The sequence below is a fragment of the Mus caroli genome, unplaced genomic scaffold (assembly GCF_978045245.1).
Source record: "Mus caroli unplaced genomic scaffold, Mus_caroli_1 scaffold_5, whole genome shotgun sequence".
In the NCBI taxonomy this organism is placed as follows: domain Eukaryota; kingdom Metazoa; phylum Chordata; class Mammalia; order Rodentia; family Muridae; genus Mus; species Mus caroli.
This window is the reverse complement of record NW_028227260.1, coordinates 20,298,969-20,317,058: the sequence shown is the minus strand read 5'-3', so window position 1 is coordinate 20,317,058 and position 18,090 is coordinate 20,298,969. Positions and strand designations below refer to the sequence as shown.

The following is an 18,090-nucleotide window of genomic DNA, read 5'->3' as shown; positions in this document are numbered from 1 at the left end:
TAAGGATTAATTATATTGAACATTTTTCATATACTTGTTTGCTGTTTATATGTCATCATTTTAACAATTATTGAATCTTTCAATTGTTGGTAACTGTTTATCTACTATATTTTAAATCTGGTTTTATCTGTTTTTTTGAGGTTTTTTTTTTTAAAACAATTTTTAAATTGTTAATGTCTTGTTAGGCAAATAGTTTGCAAATACTTGTTCAGTATATTGTCTTTTTGCTTTTGTGTGTGTGTGTGTTACTCTTTTTGTTTAGCTTTTTGAGTTTTGGCTTCATGATTTTTTTTCTCCTTTGAAACCAGGTCTTGCTATGTAGCCCTGGCCTGGGCTCCTGTTAAACTTCTATGGCAGTCTTTCTTTTTCCTCAGCCTTCTGAATGCTGGGATTCCAAGCATGAATAACTAGCTTGCTTTTTTGTTTCCTTTGCTGTGCAGAGCTTTTTAGTTTGTTACAATAACATTTATCTTGTTTTGTTGTTTCTTGTGCTTTTCATGTTTTGTATAAGAAATTGTTGCCCATTTCAATGTCCTGAGATAATAAGATAAATGTTCAATTTATCTCATAAATTCATAGTTAGATCTTTTTCATTCTCTCTCTCTCTCTTGTCTCTCTCTCTCTTGTCTCTCGTCTCTCATCTCTTGTCTCACTCTCTCTCCCTCTCTCTCTCGTCCTGAAACTCACTATGTAGACCAGGCTGACCTTAAATTCAGAGATCTGTCTGCTTCTGCCTCCAGAGTGCTGGAATTAAAGGTGTATGCCATCACTGCCTAGCTGTAGTTTTAAGACTTATACTTAAGGGCTGGTGAGATGGCTCAGCAGGTAAGAGCACTGACTGCTCTTCCAAAGTTCATGAGTTCAAATCCCAGCAACCATATGGTGCCTCACAACCATCCGTAACGAGATCTGACACCCTTTTCTGGAGTGTCTGAAGTCAGCTACAGTGTACTTGCATATTAATAAATAAATAAATCTAAAAAAGAAAAAGAAAAAAAAAGACTTACACTTAAGTTTTCATCTGTTTATAGTTTACTTTTATTACTGAGTAGGGGTCTATTTTTATTCTTTTGCATATAGCTACATCAATTTATGTAGCATTATTTATTAGAAAGACTATCCTTTGTTTATTTGTTAAATTGTTTTGGTGAGACGGGGCTTCAATTTATAGCCTTGGCTAGCCTAGAACCCACTATGTAGACCAGACTGAGTTTGAATTCACAGAGGTCTGTCTGTGTCTGCTTCCTGAATGCTGGGATTAAAGGCATGTATTGCTGCATACAGTTTCATTATTTTTTGACAAAGGCTATTTCAGTGTAGACCAGACTAGCCTCAAATTTGTGAACTTCCTGTCTCAACCTCCCAATTGCTAACATTAACTGGTATGTACTACTTCAAGTTCCTAGGACTTGGTAAAAACCAGTTTGCAGAGCAGGCCTTATGGTAGATATATATACATAATCTTTATGAAATTAAAGTGAATTGAATTGAAAATTCCTATGTGTGCATTTGGGGGGAAGAAGCAGAGAAGACTCATACGTTGTTTGGTATGATGCCAATATTAAGGCTCCCTGTACGAAAGCAAATAACTAAGTTCTTGTTGAGTGTGATCATTCAACATCTGTAATCTCAGCCTTCAAGAGGCTCAGGTGGCTTACTTACTATGACATTGATGTTGGCCTGATCTACAGAATGAGGTTTTGTCTTAAACCAAAAAAAAAAAAAAAAAATGAAGCTAAAGAGATGGTTTAATTGCTAAAGTGACTGTTCTGTAAGCACGAGGATCCAAATTTGGATCCCTAGAAACCAAATAAAAGCAGGGTGTACTAATAGCTTGCCTCTTTAACCACTAGTGCTGAGGGAAGGCAGGCAGAGCCAATTTTGGCAACTGCTGAACTTTGGGGTCATTGATAGGTCCTCTCTCAATAACATTCTCAATAACATAGAGAATGATAGAGGAAGATACCTGATGTTGACCTCTGGCCTCCACATGTATATTCACACTTGTGTACCCACACAAACATACACTGAAAATGCACTACACACACACACACACACAAATGTAAAAAAAAAAAAAAAATGCTGGGCTTGGTAGTTTTCACCTATGATCCCCAGTTACTCAGGAGGTTGAGGCAAGAGGATCATAAGCTCAAGGCCTGCTAGGGTAACTTAGTGAGACTGTGTCTCAAAGTAGAAGGAACTCAGGTTACAGTGATAGAACATTTGCCTAGCATTTGTGATCCCAAAGTTCAATCCTCAGTCCTGGGGCAGAAACTCAGTTCCTTAGCATAATCCTCATCCTTCTGTACAAACACTTGACCTGACAGGAGTATGCTACAAGTGGTTGGAACCTGAATGTGATGCCTGTATTGGAGCAGTCTGTACTGTGCCACATCAATGCAGATATATCTGGCATGAAGGTACCATGGCTGTATGTGGGAATGGTCTTCTCAGCCTTTTGCTGGCATATTGAAGATCACTGGAGTTACTCTATTAACTACCTCCACTGGTGAGTGGGGCTTTGGCAAGCTGGGGAGGTAGTCAGGGTGATCTCCCTACATAACTATGCACATGACCATTCTATGTCCTCTAACATGAACAGGGGTGAACCAAAAACCTGGTATGGAGTCCCATCGCTTGCAGCGGAACACTTGGAAGAAGTGATGAAGAAGCTGACACCTGAGCTTTTTGATAGCCAGCCTGATCTCCTTCACCAACTTGTCACCCTCATGAATCCTAACACGCTCATGTCCCATGGTGTGCCGGTGAGTGCCCAGAAACCATAAGGAAGGTTTCACCATAAGTGATGTACTGATGACTTTTGTGCTAGTAATTGTAGTCTTCACTTGTGATTTATCCCTGCTTTTTCTTATTCCTGTTCTGCCTTGATTGGACTGTTTTGAGGTCTGTGATCATCATGGTTGGTTAGATATGCAATGTGATAGTGAGTTCTTTCCATGGGTTTGAGGGATACTTTAGGCTACCTTAGGGATAGCTTGTTATCATCTCTAGGTTCTAGCTAGTAAAAAAGGGAAATGGAGAAAGGACAGGTTTAGAAAGTCTTTTTGCCAGGCAGTGGTTAGCACGCCTTTAATCCCAGCACTTGGGAGGCAGAGGCAGGCAGATTTCTGAGTTTGAGGCCAGCCTGGTCTACAGAGTGACTTCCAGGAAAGCCAAGGCTATACAGAGAAACCCTGTCTCAAAAAAAAAAAAAGAAAGAAAAAAGAAAAAGTCTTTTTGCTTTTCTTTTTAATTATATATATTTTTGTGTGTATGTGTGTGCCTATGTTTCTGTATATGCACCACGTGTGTGCTGTGCCCATGGAGGCCAGAGAAGAAGGGTGTTAAATCTCCTGGAATAGAAGTTATAGGTGGTTATGAGCCACTATGTGAGTGTTGAGAACCAAACTCTTCAAGAGTAGCAAGTTCTCTTATCCGCTGAGCCATCTCCCCAGCCTGTCCTCTTCAGTATCTCTGGGCTCTGGATTAGCAGTATACATTCTAATCCAAATCACCTGTGATTTTTGTTTTAACTTGGCAGGCTACAGTTTTGTGTGGTGATTTTTTTTATTATTTGTAAGTTTTGTACAATAAAGTTTTGGTAATGTAATAAAAAAAGTTTTTTAAAAAGTTTTGGTAAATTAAAAAAAAAAAGAAAAAGAGACAGACAGACAAAGGATGAAAGCAAATGGTAGAGTACTTGCCTAGCATGCACAAAGCCCTGGGTTCAGTCTCCAGTATAGCAAAATGATCATAAACACTAGCAATGATGTGGGAAGCCCCAAATATTGTAATAAAAACAGGGAAGTTCTTCAAACCTTTGAAAATAAAACTACTATATGATGTAGCAATCTTTTTTTTTAAGATTTATTTATTGTATGTTAGCACACTGTTGCTTCTTTCAGACACACCAGAAGAGGACATCAGATCCCATTACAGATGGTTGTGAGCCACCATGTGGTTGCTGGGAATTGAACTCGGGGCCTCTGGAAGAGCAGTCAGTGTTAACTGCTGAGCCATCTCTCCAGCCCATGATGTAGCAATTCTACTACAGGTTCTATAACCAAAGGAAACAAAATTGGCATTTTGAAAAGATATCTGCACTCCCATGTTTATTGTAACACTATTTACAAAACAGCCAAGGAAAGAAAACCTGCCTAAGATGTCTAAACTAAAGAAAATGTAATATATAATATACTCACTGGAATGCTATTCAGAAATTAAAAAGGATAAAATCATATTATTTGTGATAGCACAGATGGAACTGGTGACCACTACATTAAAGCTTTGTTTAAGTCTTTGTACCATATCATGTGTGTCCTCCAACCCCAACCCCAATATACACACTTCCCTTCCTTTGGAAAAGGTCATTTATTTTTAAAAAGCATATCTCCTTTCCCCAAAATGGAAAATTGATCACATTTCCGTGGTGGGGTTTTTTTTTATGTCAAGTTTGATATATCAGTAAAACTGTGAATTTATAATTTCTTGTATGTATTTCTAGCTTAATACCTATTAGTCACATGTGGCCACCGAGCATTTCAGATGTGGCTAGTCCCATATCAAATGTACTGAGAGTATAAAATGGATGTTGTAATTCAAGATTTAGTATTAATGTAAAGTATAGAGTATCTCATGAATACTTTTGTTTACAACCTAAACACCGAGACAACAATATTCTGGCTTTGTTAAGTAAAATACATTAAAATTATTTTATCTGTTTTTTCAAACTTTTTAATTTATATTTTATTTTTTTTAATGTGGCTACTAAAGAATTTTAAAATAGCCAGGCATGATGTTATGTGCCTTATAACATGAACTGTTTGAGAAGCTGAGTCAAGAGTTCAATGCCTGTAGCTCAGCAGAACATTTGTCTAGCATTCACAAGGGCCTGTGTTCAGTATCTGTGATCTAGCAGTACCAGGCAAGGAAAGAAACTTTTTCCAAGTACCTTTGTGCTTAGAAATATACTTGGTATATTTCTCTTGACAGTGCTGGTCTATAACTACTATTGTATTTTTTAAAAACAACTTTATTGCAGTATGACCTGTATTCTGTAAAATTCATCCATTTTAAGTGTATAACCTAGATGTCCTTAGAGATGTTTGCTGTTGTCACTGTAATTCAGTTTTAAAACATTTTTGCCACCCCAGGAAAACCCCTTATTCACAGTCATTCTCCATTCTATCCTATAAAACTAGGTGACTTTTCTGGTTCTATATTTGCCTTCCTTGCTTGTTCATACAAGTAGAATACTGTTTGGTCTTTTGTGGGGGGCTTCTCTCAGTGGGTCTTAGAGACCTGAGTTTGATCTCCAGGGTCCATATGGTGAAAGAACCATATTTCTCATTTTTAATAGCTGTAGAATAGAATGACTACTTCTTGTTGTTTGTTTTGTTGTTGAGTTACTGTTTCACTGTGTAACCTAGGCCAGCCTTAAACTTGTTAGGTAGTTCAGCCTGACATCAAACTTGTGATTCTCCTACATTAGCCTTCTAGATGCTGAGCTTGTCGAAATGTACCTGGAAATGTATCTGGATAGGTGTGCTTTTTAAAAAGTACCACGAAACAAACAGAAAAGTAACACTGGCAAAAATAAGCTGAAGAGGAAATTAGGAACATTCTTTTCCTGCTCTGCTAGCTGAGGCTTCTCTGGAACTTGGTTTTTACATCTATGAAATTATAAAATAGATATTGCTAAAGTACTTTCTGTGTGTAAAGCCACTGGTCACCACCCTGAAGGTCAATAACACGATTCCTGCCTTGGGTGTGTACCCACAAGTAAAAAAAGAGAACAGTAAACAATTAAAATAAGTTGGGAGACACCATAGAACAGCAGAGTGGGCCTTTTAGGATTTGTGTTATCTGGACCAGGTTTGTAAACGTATTTAAGAAGTTTCACAAATTTTTAAAAGATGAACGTTTGGGGCTATCCATTTCACAGTCCTATTTAAAAGAGTAAGAATTTGCCTGCTAAACTTTATCTATGTAATCATGAAATTTATTCTAGAGGCTTTGGGTGAGGCATGCTGTACGTAGAGTTGTTGTTGTTGTTGTTGTTGTTGTTGATATTATTTACAAAACATTTCTGGTGATTGGTGGAAGCCATAGCAATAATAAAAGCAAGAAGTGTTTTGAGGCTGACTTCATTTAAGAAGAAAATGTGATGGTGCTACATCATCAATAGGAAGATTTCTATTAGCTATTGATATGCTTCACATTTTTCTGGAATTGTAGCAGATTTACTGAGCTACAACCCAGATTCTTGATATGTGTTAGCAGCTTAGTGAGATGGCTATGTAGCTCAAAGATCGTGGCTTTAATTTCTAGCACCAAGGAAATAATAATAATAAAAGAAAGAAAGAAAATGGACTTTTCAGGGAGAATTTGATTCTTAACCCAGCATTTATCCTTTCACTACGCATTAAATGTTCATTTTAAAACATTTTGTGAAACTTCTTGGTTAAAGAAACAAATTAAACAAGTAAATGGCTACTTCTGCTTCTTATTGAGACCCAGTAAAATGACAAAAACTGATTTGAAAAAGATAAATCATAAAGATGGAAAAAACAGGACACAATGATAAAATTCTTTTTTTTTTAAATTGACGTTAAAAAATTATTTTTACCTTTGTGCCTGAGTGTTTTTCCTGCATGTATTTATGTGTACTATGTGTGTGCCTGTGCGTGAGGAAGTCAGAAAGTATCAGATCCCCAGAACTGACTATAATTACAGATAGTTGGGAGCTACCATGTAGGTACTAGGAATCAAATCTGAGTTTTCTATAAGAATAGCAAGTGTTAACCATTGAGCCATCTTTCCAGCCCCAACAATAAAAGTCTTAACGCTAAAAAGGAGACACTACAATTCAGTCTGTTTTTTAAGAAATTAGATTTATTTTACTTTTGTGTATATGTGAGTATGTGTGTATGAGCATGTACATGGTGGGGGTGCAGGGGAGCTGCCCTTGGAGGCCAATAGATGATTAATCCCCTGGTCCTGGAGTAACAGGAGGCTGTAAGCTGCCAGATGTGGGTACTGGAAACCCAACTCAAGTCTTTTCTAGATCAACAAATATTCTTAACCACTGAGCCATTTCTCCAGCCCCAATCAATTGAATCTTGAGCCCCTACTGAGAAAATAAGAACCAACATGATTTAATACTTTATGATCACTTAAGGGCTATACTCAGCAGTACCTGGCATTCTGGGGGTAATAGTGGATGGTTTCATGTCCATAAAAGAAACTGAGTTTCCATCATTTTATCTGATATGTGACATCACCTCACATATTTCTGAAGATTTATTTCTGAAAAAATTAGAACAGAGGATTGAGATCTCCATGGTATAGCTAGTACAGTTAAAGGTGGTTTTACTCTAATCAGGGTAAAAACAGGATTCATCTTTGTGTACATACTGGATCCTGGCCACTTTCCTCATTTGCCTATTAGTTTGTTGAAAACTGGGTCATTTCCTGCAGACAGAAAGTAGGAGTATTTTTAGAAGGGAAGGGGAATTTGAGAATCTGACTGGTGTAAGAAGAAAACAACTCTCTAGAATTCCCCAGATCATTCTGCAGTGAAGCTCACAAGTTGATAAATGTCACCTATGTACTTTTGGGAGTGGAGCTTTCATTCAGCCTTTTTTGTTGTTGTTTTTTGTTTCTTAAGAATAAGTAGGGAGGGGCTGGAGAGATGGCTTAGCGGGTAAGAGTGCTAACTGCTCTTCCAAAGGTCCCGAGTTCCAATCCCAGCAACCATATGGTGGCTCACAACCATCCGTACCATTCGGACATCTAGAGTGTCCGAAGACAGCTACAATTTACTTACATATGATGAATAAATAAGTCTCTCTCTCTTTTTTTTTTTTTTAAGAGCTAAACTCAGGTCTTCTTTAAAAAAGAAAACGGGGGCTGGAGAGATGGCTCAACAGTTAAGAGCACTGACTGCTCTTCCGAAGGTCCTGAGTTCCAATCTCAGCAACCACATGGTGGCTCACAACTATCTGTAATGAGATCTAACGCCCTCTTTTGGTGTGTTTGAAGACAGCTACAGTGTACTTACATATAATAAATAAATCTTTAAAAAAGAAAAAAGAAAACAAAAACAAAAGAATAAGTAGGGAACCCTAGATTATCAGGTAATCAAAATGAAACAAACAAAAAAACCTAAGAAAAAAATAGAACCAAATAGTAAGAAAGCAACTTAGAGAAATTGGCTTGCCAGGAAGGAGTAAACTTTAAAAGGAAAACAGACTCTACTAACATGATCAAATATTCATTATTTTGCTTTCATAGATCCATGGTCAACTGCAGCCCAAAGATACTCAGTAAGAAATTCCAGAATTGAACAATTGCTTTAAAATTATATATATATATTTTTTTTTTGTATAAGGTCGTGAGATCTAATGTTACTGTACTCTGTCCTAAGGCCCTACCTGAGGCATCAATCTGTTTGTCCATTGCACCATGCCCTAGATGCTACCCATATTGTTAGTCACTGAGTCTGTCTTGGTTAGTTGACTACCAAGATATGGTAGTGCTTGCTTTCAAACAACCTTTGACTTACATAATAATATCCTTAAGTGTAAGAGTAGTGATGTAGGGAGGTCCGATAAGTATAACAAGAGAAGTTTATTTTTTTCTGTGAAGTTTCAACTTAAAGAAAAAAATATATAAGCTGAGGTTGCTAAGATCTTATAAAGTGGGGAAAAGGGTGCCAGGTTTGTCACACTGCAGACTGCAAAGAGTACATTGTTAAGATGTCCCCATCAAATTCCCATTTATATGTATATGTAGGAAAAACATACATTTATATGTATGTTATATATGGGGGGCTTCCACAAAGAGTCTTGAATAAGAGGGACTGCCTCTGAAAAGTGGTATGCTGTTTCAAAAACTATATAGAGAAACTACTGAGCTCTTGGGGCATTGAAATTTTGATAGCAAAAGTGAAATCCAGAAAAGGGGGGAAGTACTTGAAATAATAGGATGAAAAGATAAAAATGAGAAAAGGTAGGAAAAACGTTATAAAATCTGTATAGTATCAGATAATAGAAATCACAAAGTAGATAAATGGTAGAATTATTAATAAAATTTTAAAAATAAGATTCTTATTTTATATGTATGGCTGTCTTGCCTGCATTTATATCTGTGCACCATGTACATTACTGGTACTCGTGAAAGCCAGAAGAGGGCCTGAAAGTAGGGCTGCAGAAATTGTTAGTCACTATGTGAGTGTTGGCTATTGAATCTGGGTCCTCGGGAAAAGCAGCCAGTTCTCTTAACTGCTGTGCCTCTGTAGCCCTAAAAAAAATTTTCTTGAAGGATTGTTTCTTGAATCAAAGTGGCCTACCTAGTATAGGAATAAAAATAGATCCACACAAAGATAGATCTTGTGAACTTTGTTGTTGTTGTTGTTGTTAAACACCGAGAGCAGAAGAATCACATAAACATCTTGAAGAAGAAACAGGTTTCGATAAGAGATCTTTTAATAGCATTGAAATCTTTTAAAAGACTTCAGAAAGAGTTCAGAACACCTGTAATCTCAGTAGTTGTGAGAATCAAGTAAGATAATTGCCACAAATTCAAGGCTACTGTGGTCTACATACAGAGTACTTAGTCAGCTAGGGCTAGTCTTAAACAACAAAAACCCTTTGAAATGATTTTTATTTTGAAATTCTATATGCAATCAACTGTAAGAGTTAGACTAAACACCTCCCTCCCAAATATGCTTTCTGACCATGTTTAGCCACAGCAAAGTAATAAATCTACAAAGAGCATAGGATCTAGGAAATGAAATCTGTCACAAGATTGAAGGAAGATAAGTGGTACAGATGAGAAAGATAAGAAATCTGTATGAAGCTGGAAGTGTTGATAACGTACCTATAATCCCAGCAGTAGAGTGGCTGAAGCAGGGCTGTGGGTTCAAGCCTAGCCTGAGCTACATATGTAGTAATACCCAATCTCCAAAAAAAGTAACCTCCCTCACACCTCCCCCCAAAACCCAAAGCTGAAAGGTAAAAATGTATAGGAAAGGATGTTTAGACTCTTATCAGAAAGTTAGGACTCAAGTTAGTATATGTATAGAAAACTAAACAAATTGAAAAGGGGGAGAGCTGGTGAGATGGCTCAGTGGGTAAGAGCACCCGACTGCTCTTCCGAAGGTCCAGAGTTCAAATCCCAGCAACCACATGGTGGCTCACAACCATCCGTAACGAGATCTGGCGCCCTCTTCTGGAGTGTCTGAAGACAGCTACAGTGTACTTACATATAATAAATAAATAAATCTTTAAAAAAAAAAAAAAGAAAGAAAAGGGGGAAGCTGATGCTTTTTTGTTGTTTTTAAAAAGAATTTCAGTAGCTGGGTGGTGGTGGCGCACACCTTTAATCCCAGCACTTGGGAGGCATAGACAGGCGGATTTCTGAGTTCGGGGCCAGCCTGGATTACAAAGCGAGTTCCAGGACAGCCAGGGCTATACAGAGAAACCCTGTCTCGAAAAACCAAAAAAAAAAAAATGTAGTTATATGTGTATGTGAGTGCAGATGCCAGTGGAGGTCAGCAAAGGGCATTGGCTCCCCTGGAACTGGAGTTATAGGTGGTTATAAGCCACCCAGTATGGATACTGGGAACTTAACTCTGGTCCTCTGCAAGATCAGTGTACATTCTTAACTGCTGAGCCATTTTTCTAGCCAGCCAACACTACTGTTAATTTAGTCCAGATCCATATTATTTAGATTGGTTAAAGCTATTATTCAAATAATCAGAAGAGATAATTGGGAAGGAGAGAATAATAGCATCTGATGGTTTTATAATAAATATTATAGAAGCATTTGACTCTCAAAGCTGTATTAAAATGAATATCAAATGGAAAACTATGGCCATCTTAGTAGAAAGTGATATTTATAATTTTATTAAAATATTACTAGGAAAGTTGAAGTGATTTAATGCATATATTTCCTGCCACTTGTGACTCAATCACCTTTCAGAACGGAGGCCTGGGACTTTGTTGTCATACTCTCTTTCCTGAAGCTTTCCTTTCTCTCCTTTAGGACGCTGCTTTTAGGTCAAGTTGCCTACAACTTGAAAGCCTCAGTTTATCTTCATGGTCTTAGCCTTTTTTTACCTCCCTTAGGTTGTCCGCACAAACCAGTGTGCAGGAGAATTTGTCATCACTTTTCCTCGTGCTTACCACAGTGGTTTCAACCAAGGCTACAACTTTGCTGAGGCAGTCAACTTTTGCACTGCTGACTGGGTAAGTCTGGAGTGTGGTGGGCTGGTAGGGAGAAGCAGAAAGATAGGGAAGCCGATACACTGCTTCCTTCAAGCTTGGTCAAGTTCAACTTTGAACCTGTCCACAGCTGCCTGCTGGGCGCCAATGCATTGAGCACTACCGCCGACTACGAAGATACTGTGTCTTTTCTCATGAGGAGCTCATTTGCAAGATGGCTGCCTGCCCTGAGAAACTGGACCTGAACCTGGCAGCAGCTGTACATAAGGAGATGTTCATTATGGTGCAAGAGGAGCGGCGTCTACGAAAGGCTCTGTTGGAAAAAGTAAGTGGTGGTGCTTTTGATCCGGGATCCTAGGCTGGTAAAGGTTGGGGAAGAAAAGGGTAAATTCCGGATAGATGAGGCCTCCATTATTCTTGGCATGTAGGGAAAAGAGCTAGGCACACCTGAATTGAAAAACACATTTTATGCTTAGTCTTTATAGTACCTGGCAACTTTACACATCTTTTTAGGTAGCTGAGTGAGTTAAGAATATTTGTTCATTAATTTCAGGCTATGGTTTAGTAGCTATTACCCTTATGCAAAAGACCCATTAAAATAGGCAGGCATATAAACCCTGTTGCTGATCATTTAGTCCCTTCAAGTTACTTAAAATATCACTGATAGTCTCACTTTCCTACCTTGTAAAATGGTAGTAAATATGTAAGCGTGATTTTGTTTTTTTTGAGATGGGGTTTCTCCATGTAGCCCTGGCTATCTTGAAACTTGCTGTGTAGATTAGGCTGGCCTCAAAATCAGATCTACCTTGGCTCTGCCTCCCAGTGTTGGGATCAAAGGTGTGTGCCAGCACGCCCAGCTTAACCTTGATATTTGTAATGGTAGTTGTAAAGCTTGAGTGATTGGATATTTGTAAAAGAATTTATTACTACCCTTGCAGTATACTAACTGCTGGTGTCAGTATATTAATGCATGAAGAAGGTGATTAAAATGTAGAATGTTTCATAGGAAATTCTATTTTATTTATTTTTTGAGACCTGGTATCTTTTGATCCTTCATCACAGTCTCCTGAGACCTGAAATTATTAGGCATGCTCCATCATACCTAGCTTTGTTTTTGTTTTTGTTTTTTTTTTTAATTTGTAAAAGATTTTTGGTGTTGTAATTTATGACTGAGCATAATGGTGCAGACCTTCAGTCCCAGCACTCCAAAGGCAGAGAGGCAGGTGGATGTCTATAAATGTGAGAACAGCCTGGTCTATATAATAAGTTCCAGGCCATCCAAGGCTATATAGTAAGATCCTGTCTCAAAAGGGGTGGGGGGAGGTTTTTTTATTTACTTTTATGTGTATAAGTGTTTTTGCCTGCACATACGTACTCTGTGTGTATGCAGTATGTGTTTAGGTCAAAAGACGGGTGTGAGATCCCCAGGAACTGAAGTTAATGACAGTTGTGAACCACCATGTAGGTACCAGGTCTTCTGCAATAGCAGCAAATGCTCTTAAACTATATTTCTAGCACCCTTAGCTATTTTCTTAATTTCTAATTGTCTGTTAACTTGGATAAAATAATGCTATCAAGTAGAAAATGACCCTACTCCAATAGATTTTCCCATATGTGTGGATCAGTTGTGTGTGGCCCAGTGGCTATTACTGTTCTACCTACCTGGTTAGGGAACTGCTGTAATGAGGATCCTCCATGAGATGATGTTAGAAATTTAGTATTAGAGCTCAATGGCATAGTACCACCTAGCATGTGGAAGATACTGTGTTTAATTGCAAAAGAGAAAAAACTACAAAGAATGCTGGTCCTAAGGGATCCTGAGTGGCCTGTTTTCAGGGTAATGCATTTTTAGTTTAAAGTTCATGTACAGGCTGGTTATGGTGGTGCTTGCCCTATAACCTCAGCATTTAGCAAGCATATAGAGGAGGATTACCCTAAGTTTCAGGCCAGCCCAGGCTACATAGCAAAGCTTGTCTTAAAGCATACACACATAAGACACATTCACAACTTTGCTGAGTGTTAGATCTAGGCCAAGTTTCAGCTATAGTAATGTTGGAAGTGTGTGGCTTCTCATTTGTTGTTTTTTTGGTTTGGTTTGGTTTGGTTTTTCGAGACAGGGTTTCTCTGCGTAGCCCTGGGTGTCCTGGAACTCACTTTGTAGACCAGGCTGGCCCCGAAACTCACAAATCTGCCTGCCTCTGCCTCCCGAGTGCTGGGATTAAAGGCTTGCGCCACCACTGCCCGGCTCATTTGTTATATTAGTTGGTAAATTTCTTGGCTTTTCCATGTGTCATATCCTCTACATTATTAAATGATAACTCCATGCTATGTCACAGTATGAAAAGGAACAAAATCAAGTTTGTAAGGATAGAGACCTACCTTCCTATTTGGACAGAATTCTGTACATTTGACACTTAACTCAAAGATGAGTTCTGGACACGATAATCATGAGATCTTTAAGAGATGATATGTGGTTTTAGGTGATTTGTTTTTGTTTGTTTGTTTGTTATTGAGACATAGTTTCTCTGTGTAGCCCTGGCTGTCCTGGAACTCACTCTGTAGCCCAGGCTGGCCTCCAACTCAGAAATCCGCCTGCCTCTGCCTCCCGAGTGCTGGGATTAAAGGCCCACCGCCTGGCAATCTACTAAATTCTTAATTGAAATACTTAAAACAATCTAATAAGGATGATAGTTACTGCTGACAAGAGCATAAACAAATCTAGAAAGATTTAAATAATCTTCACATGATGAATGGGTGGCGACCCATTAGTGGAGCAAGATCTGTAATTTTTGTTGACCTCATGCCTTACATAGAAGTTTGAAGAAATTTTACTAATTAAAAAATAGAAGCTGGGCAGTGGTGGTGCACACCTTTAATCCCAGTACTTGGGAGGCAGAGGCAGGCGGATTTCTGAGTTTGAGGCCAGCCTGGTCTACAGAGTGAGTTCCAGAACAGCCAGGGCTACACAGAGAAACCCTGTCTCAAAAAAAAAAAGAAAGAAAGCTATGGTAGCATAATTCAGTAAGTTATGCTTCCTGAGCACAGGTAAGTCCTGAGGCTTAAAGTTGGTGTGTAAGACAAAGCTATTGGAGCCAACATTTCTTCTTAAAATTCCTGAAGTTGCTCATAATTGCTGTCTTCAGTGATGCCAACGTATTTGCATATTTGGCTTTTCATTTTTAGGCATGGATTGCTTTTTTTAATCTAAAAAAAAAAAAGCACACCAAAAACCCCCGAAACCCAGAAGTTGTTCTTCTGTAAGCCCTATTGGTGCCCAGTGTTTCCATTTGCTAAGCATGAGTAGTATCTAAAACATGTGACTATTGAGGAACTGAAGCCAGCATCGTTTCCTAGGACAGACCTTACATTTCCACCTCTACTGCCTAGATGTACAGTCTTCATCTCTCTCACTAAAAGACCATTTGTTCTCATTTTAATCTCTTTTTGATTGTTTTTGTTTTAAACATTTTAATTGGTTTTCTTTTTTTCATTATTGGGTATGTGGTGCATGTACAGTAGTGAGCCTATGGAGGTACGAAGACAACTTTGGGGAGTCCGTCTTTTTCCTTCTTCCTTAACATGGCTTCTGGGAATTGAACTCAGGCTGCCAGGCTTATGCAACAAGAGCCTTTATCTGCTGACTCATCTCACTTGTCCTTGGTTTTAGTCTTGTGAAATATTTAGCTATATTGCCCTGGCTGGCCTTGAGTTCACAATAATCCTTCTGCCTCATCCTTCTGAATGCTGGAATTATAAGTATTTGCCACATTGTCCAGCTCCTAATCTGAATCTTACCCAAATTTTTCTATCTTCTTCTTTTTTTTTTTTTTGTCCTGAAGTCCATACTGATCTTGTCAATTATGATCCATCAGAACCCCTGCTTTGAGATTGTAGAGTTGACAGAAGGCAGATGTGATGTGAAGCTTGGCTTTCCAGTCTTCACAACCATCATGAAAGATTTGAGTTACTCTGATAATGAGATGGGATTTCTGCCACCTTGTCTGTTTCTGAACAATGTGTGGGTTGTATGCCCCAGGGTATCACCGAGGCTGAGCGAGAGGCTTTTGAGCTGCTTCCAGATGATGAACGTCAGTGCATAAAGTGCAAGACCACATGTTTCCTATCTGCCCTGGCTTGCTATGACTGCCCAGATGGCCTTGTCTGCCTTTCTCATATCAATGACCTCTGCAAGTGCTCCAGTAGCCGCCAGTACCTTCGGTAAGTCTAGGACCTATGTGAAGGAAGTAGGAGAGTGCCAAGTTGGGCTAAAGTGTACTCTACCCTGTGCTTTTCCAGGTATCGGTACACCTTGGATGAGCTGCCTGCCATGCTGCATAAACTGAAAGTTAGAGCTGAGTCCTTTGACACCTGGGCTAACAAAGTACGAGTGGCCCTGGAGGTGGAAGATGGGCGGAAGCGCAGTGAGTGACTGGGGGTGGGGGTTGGAATGGGGCGGATAGAGGGACTCTTCAGACAAGTTCTATTCTTGTTTCTTCTGTATCTCTGGCCCTTCTCCTCTGCCTTGAATTAATATTGCCTAATCCTTCTTACTCTTTCTCCAGGCCTGGAAGAACTGAGAGCACTAGAATCTGAGGCTCGTGAGCGAAGGTTTCCTAACAGTGAGCTTCTACAGCGACTGAAAAACTGCCTGAGTGAAGCAGAGGCTTGTGTGTCCCGGGCTCTGGGATTGGTCAGTGGCCAGGAAGCTGGGTATGTTGATGTGAGGCGAAAAGTGTGTTACAAGTGGTGGATTCTAAATACAGTGGGGTCCTTGGAACATTAGCAGGAAGTTGCCAAGTATGAGGTGATAGCCTGGGAAGTACTGCAGAGTACAAGGACAGGTAACTTTTCATGGAGAATGAGAGCCTTGTCAATAAGAAAAATTAGAAGTGTTTATAATCAGCATCTGTAGAAGATTTGAGAGGTAGGTTGAGGGAGTTTGTGGGCAGGGAGGAGTATGGGAGGTTTAAGGGCTAGAATAGGACACAAACAAGAAAAGCAGCATAGTTGCAGTAGACAGTGGATTGTAAAGTCTAGGGGCTTGCAGTGTACCTTCCTGTTTATCTAGTATATGAGGCTTGGGGTTCTCTCTCCAGCTCCATGCAGGTTAGTGGGGATGTAAGAATAAAGTGTGGCTTCTGTTAGCATCACTAGCTTATAAGCTCCTTCACCCTCCAACTGTTTCCCTTTCTGCTCCTATCCCTTCACCCTATAAATAGGCTTAGATTTAAAAACCCTCCCTGTAGCCTAGGCAATTGTGGGAACATTGAGACACAAGATTGAAGTTGAACAGATACAGTGAAGAGTGGTTTTGGCACACATGAAAGGAGGGACCTGGGTTTGCATCTGAAATCTCATACATGAAACTCCATAGCCCTGACAGGGAGGCTGGCCTACAGATGACCCTGGCTGAGCTACGGGATTTTCTGGGCCAGATGAACAACCTGCCCTGTGCCATGCACCAGATTGGGGATGTCAAGGTGAGGAGAGGTGGGTTTAGGTAAGACAGGGTGCATGTGTGAGAAAATAGTGCAAAGAATGAGCAAGGTTTTAGGTTTGGGATTTGGGACAAGGAACAGAGATATGAGTACAAGCTGTTGAGACAATGGAAGGTTTACCTGAGGAAGTAAAAGGTAACAAAGGTGCTTATTGAGCCTGAAACAATAAATAAAGTTTATAAAAATAGAAGTAGGGGGCTGGAGAGATGGCTCAGCGGGTAAGAGCCCTGATTGCTCTTCTGAAGGTCCTGAGTTCAAATCCCAGCAACCACATGGTGGCTCACAACCACCTGTAATGAGATCTGATGCCCTCTTCTGGTGCGTCTGAGGATAGCTAAGGTGACTTATATATAATAATAAATAAATCTTTAAAAAAAAAATAGAAGTAGGATGGAGAAGGCAGGGGACCCCAGAGTGAGCATGAGGGTTTTATATAGCATAATATTTCTTACGGTGGAGGGTCTCTTGGTGCTTTGAGAACAGAGTCCCATGTAGAGAGAAGTAAAGTACAAATTTATGATCAATCATGAATAAACCTGCCTAGGAATATACATTTTAATGCATTCCGTAGGCTATTGTAATGAGCAGTCAAATGTTACAGGAACTACTGTTTTAGAGTTCAGACAGTGACAGTTCAGTCCATGGCAGATTTCCATTTCTCAAAAGGTTGTGTTGGGAGGTGCTGGAACAGGATGTGTTGTGGGTCCTCTTAAGTGGCCTCATCTGAAGGGTTTGTTCTTTATTCATCCTGTGTTCTGGTAGGGTATTCTGGAACATGTGGAAGCCTACCAGACTGAGGCCCGTGAGGCCCTGGTCTCACAGCCTTCCAGTCCAGGGCTGCTGCAGTCCTTGTTGGAGAGAGGACAACAGCTGGGTGTGGAGGTACCTGAAGCCCAGCAGCTCCAAAGGCAGGTGGAACAGGCGCGGTGGCTGGATGAGGTAAAACGCACGCTGGCTCCCTCTGCCCGAAGGGGTACCCTGGCCATCATGAGGGGACTGTTGGTTGCGGGCGCCAGTGTAGCCCCTAGCCCTGCTGTGGATAAGGCCCAGGCAGAGCTTCAGGAGCTGCTGACCATCGCTGAACGCTGGGAAGAGAAAGCCCACCTCTGCTTAGAGGCCAGGTAAGTCCAACCCTTCCCCTCCCTGCCATTCTTTACTTTCAAATTTTAGTGGAGAATCTGAAGAAAATGGCTGTGGGTGGCCTTGGGCATCACTCCCCAGTGTAGGTATATTGAGTTTCTCTGCTCTTTTGTTTCTGGTCTTGGTTTTTAGTTTTGTTTGTTTGTTTGTTTTTTCTTTGTTTCTTTTTCTTTTTAAGTCTGAATACATAGAGGCAGAGGTAGGCTGGGGTGTGTGTGTGTAGC

The 18,090-nt window shown here is 39.8% G+C and overlaps 1 protein-coding gene across 7 annotated transcripts in view; it reads left to right on the top strand.

The window, feature by feature from the left end:
• Window positions 1-18,090, top strand: part of Kdm5c (lysine demethylase 5C) — a 41,392-nt gene that overhangs the window by 18,164 nt on the left and 5,138 nt on the right. For all 7 annotated transcript variants that reach the window (XM_085837955.1, XM_029473067.2, XM_029473066.2 and 4 more), the window contains 9 exons: window positions 2,328-2,509; window positions 2,603-2,765; window positions 11,133-11,252; window positions 11,359-11,553; window positions 15,265-15,446; window positions 15,525-15,649; window positions 15,791-15,938; window positions 16,603-16,708; window positions 17,489-17,847. In XM_085837955.1, the coding sequence (XP_085694081.1) occupies window positions 2,328-2,509; window positions 2,603-2,765; window positions 11,133-11,252; window positions 11,359-11,553; window positions 15,265-15,446; window positions 15,525-15,649; window positions 15,791-15,938; window positions 16,603-16,708; window positions 17,489-17,847 (1,580 nt within the window). The remainder of the gene's footprint in view (window positions 1-2,327; window positions 2,510-2,602; window positions 2,766-11,132; window positions 11,253-11,358; window positions 11,554-15,264; window positions 15,447-15,524; window positions 15,650-15,790; window positions 15,939-16,602; window positions 16,709-17,488; window positions 17,848-18,090) is intronic.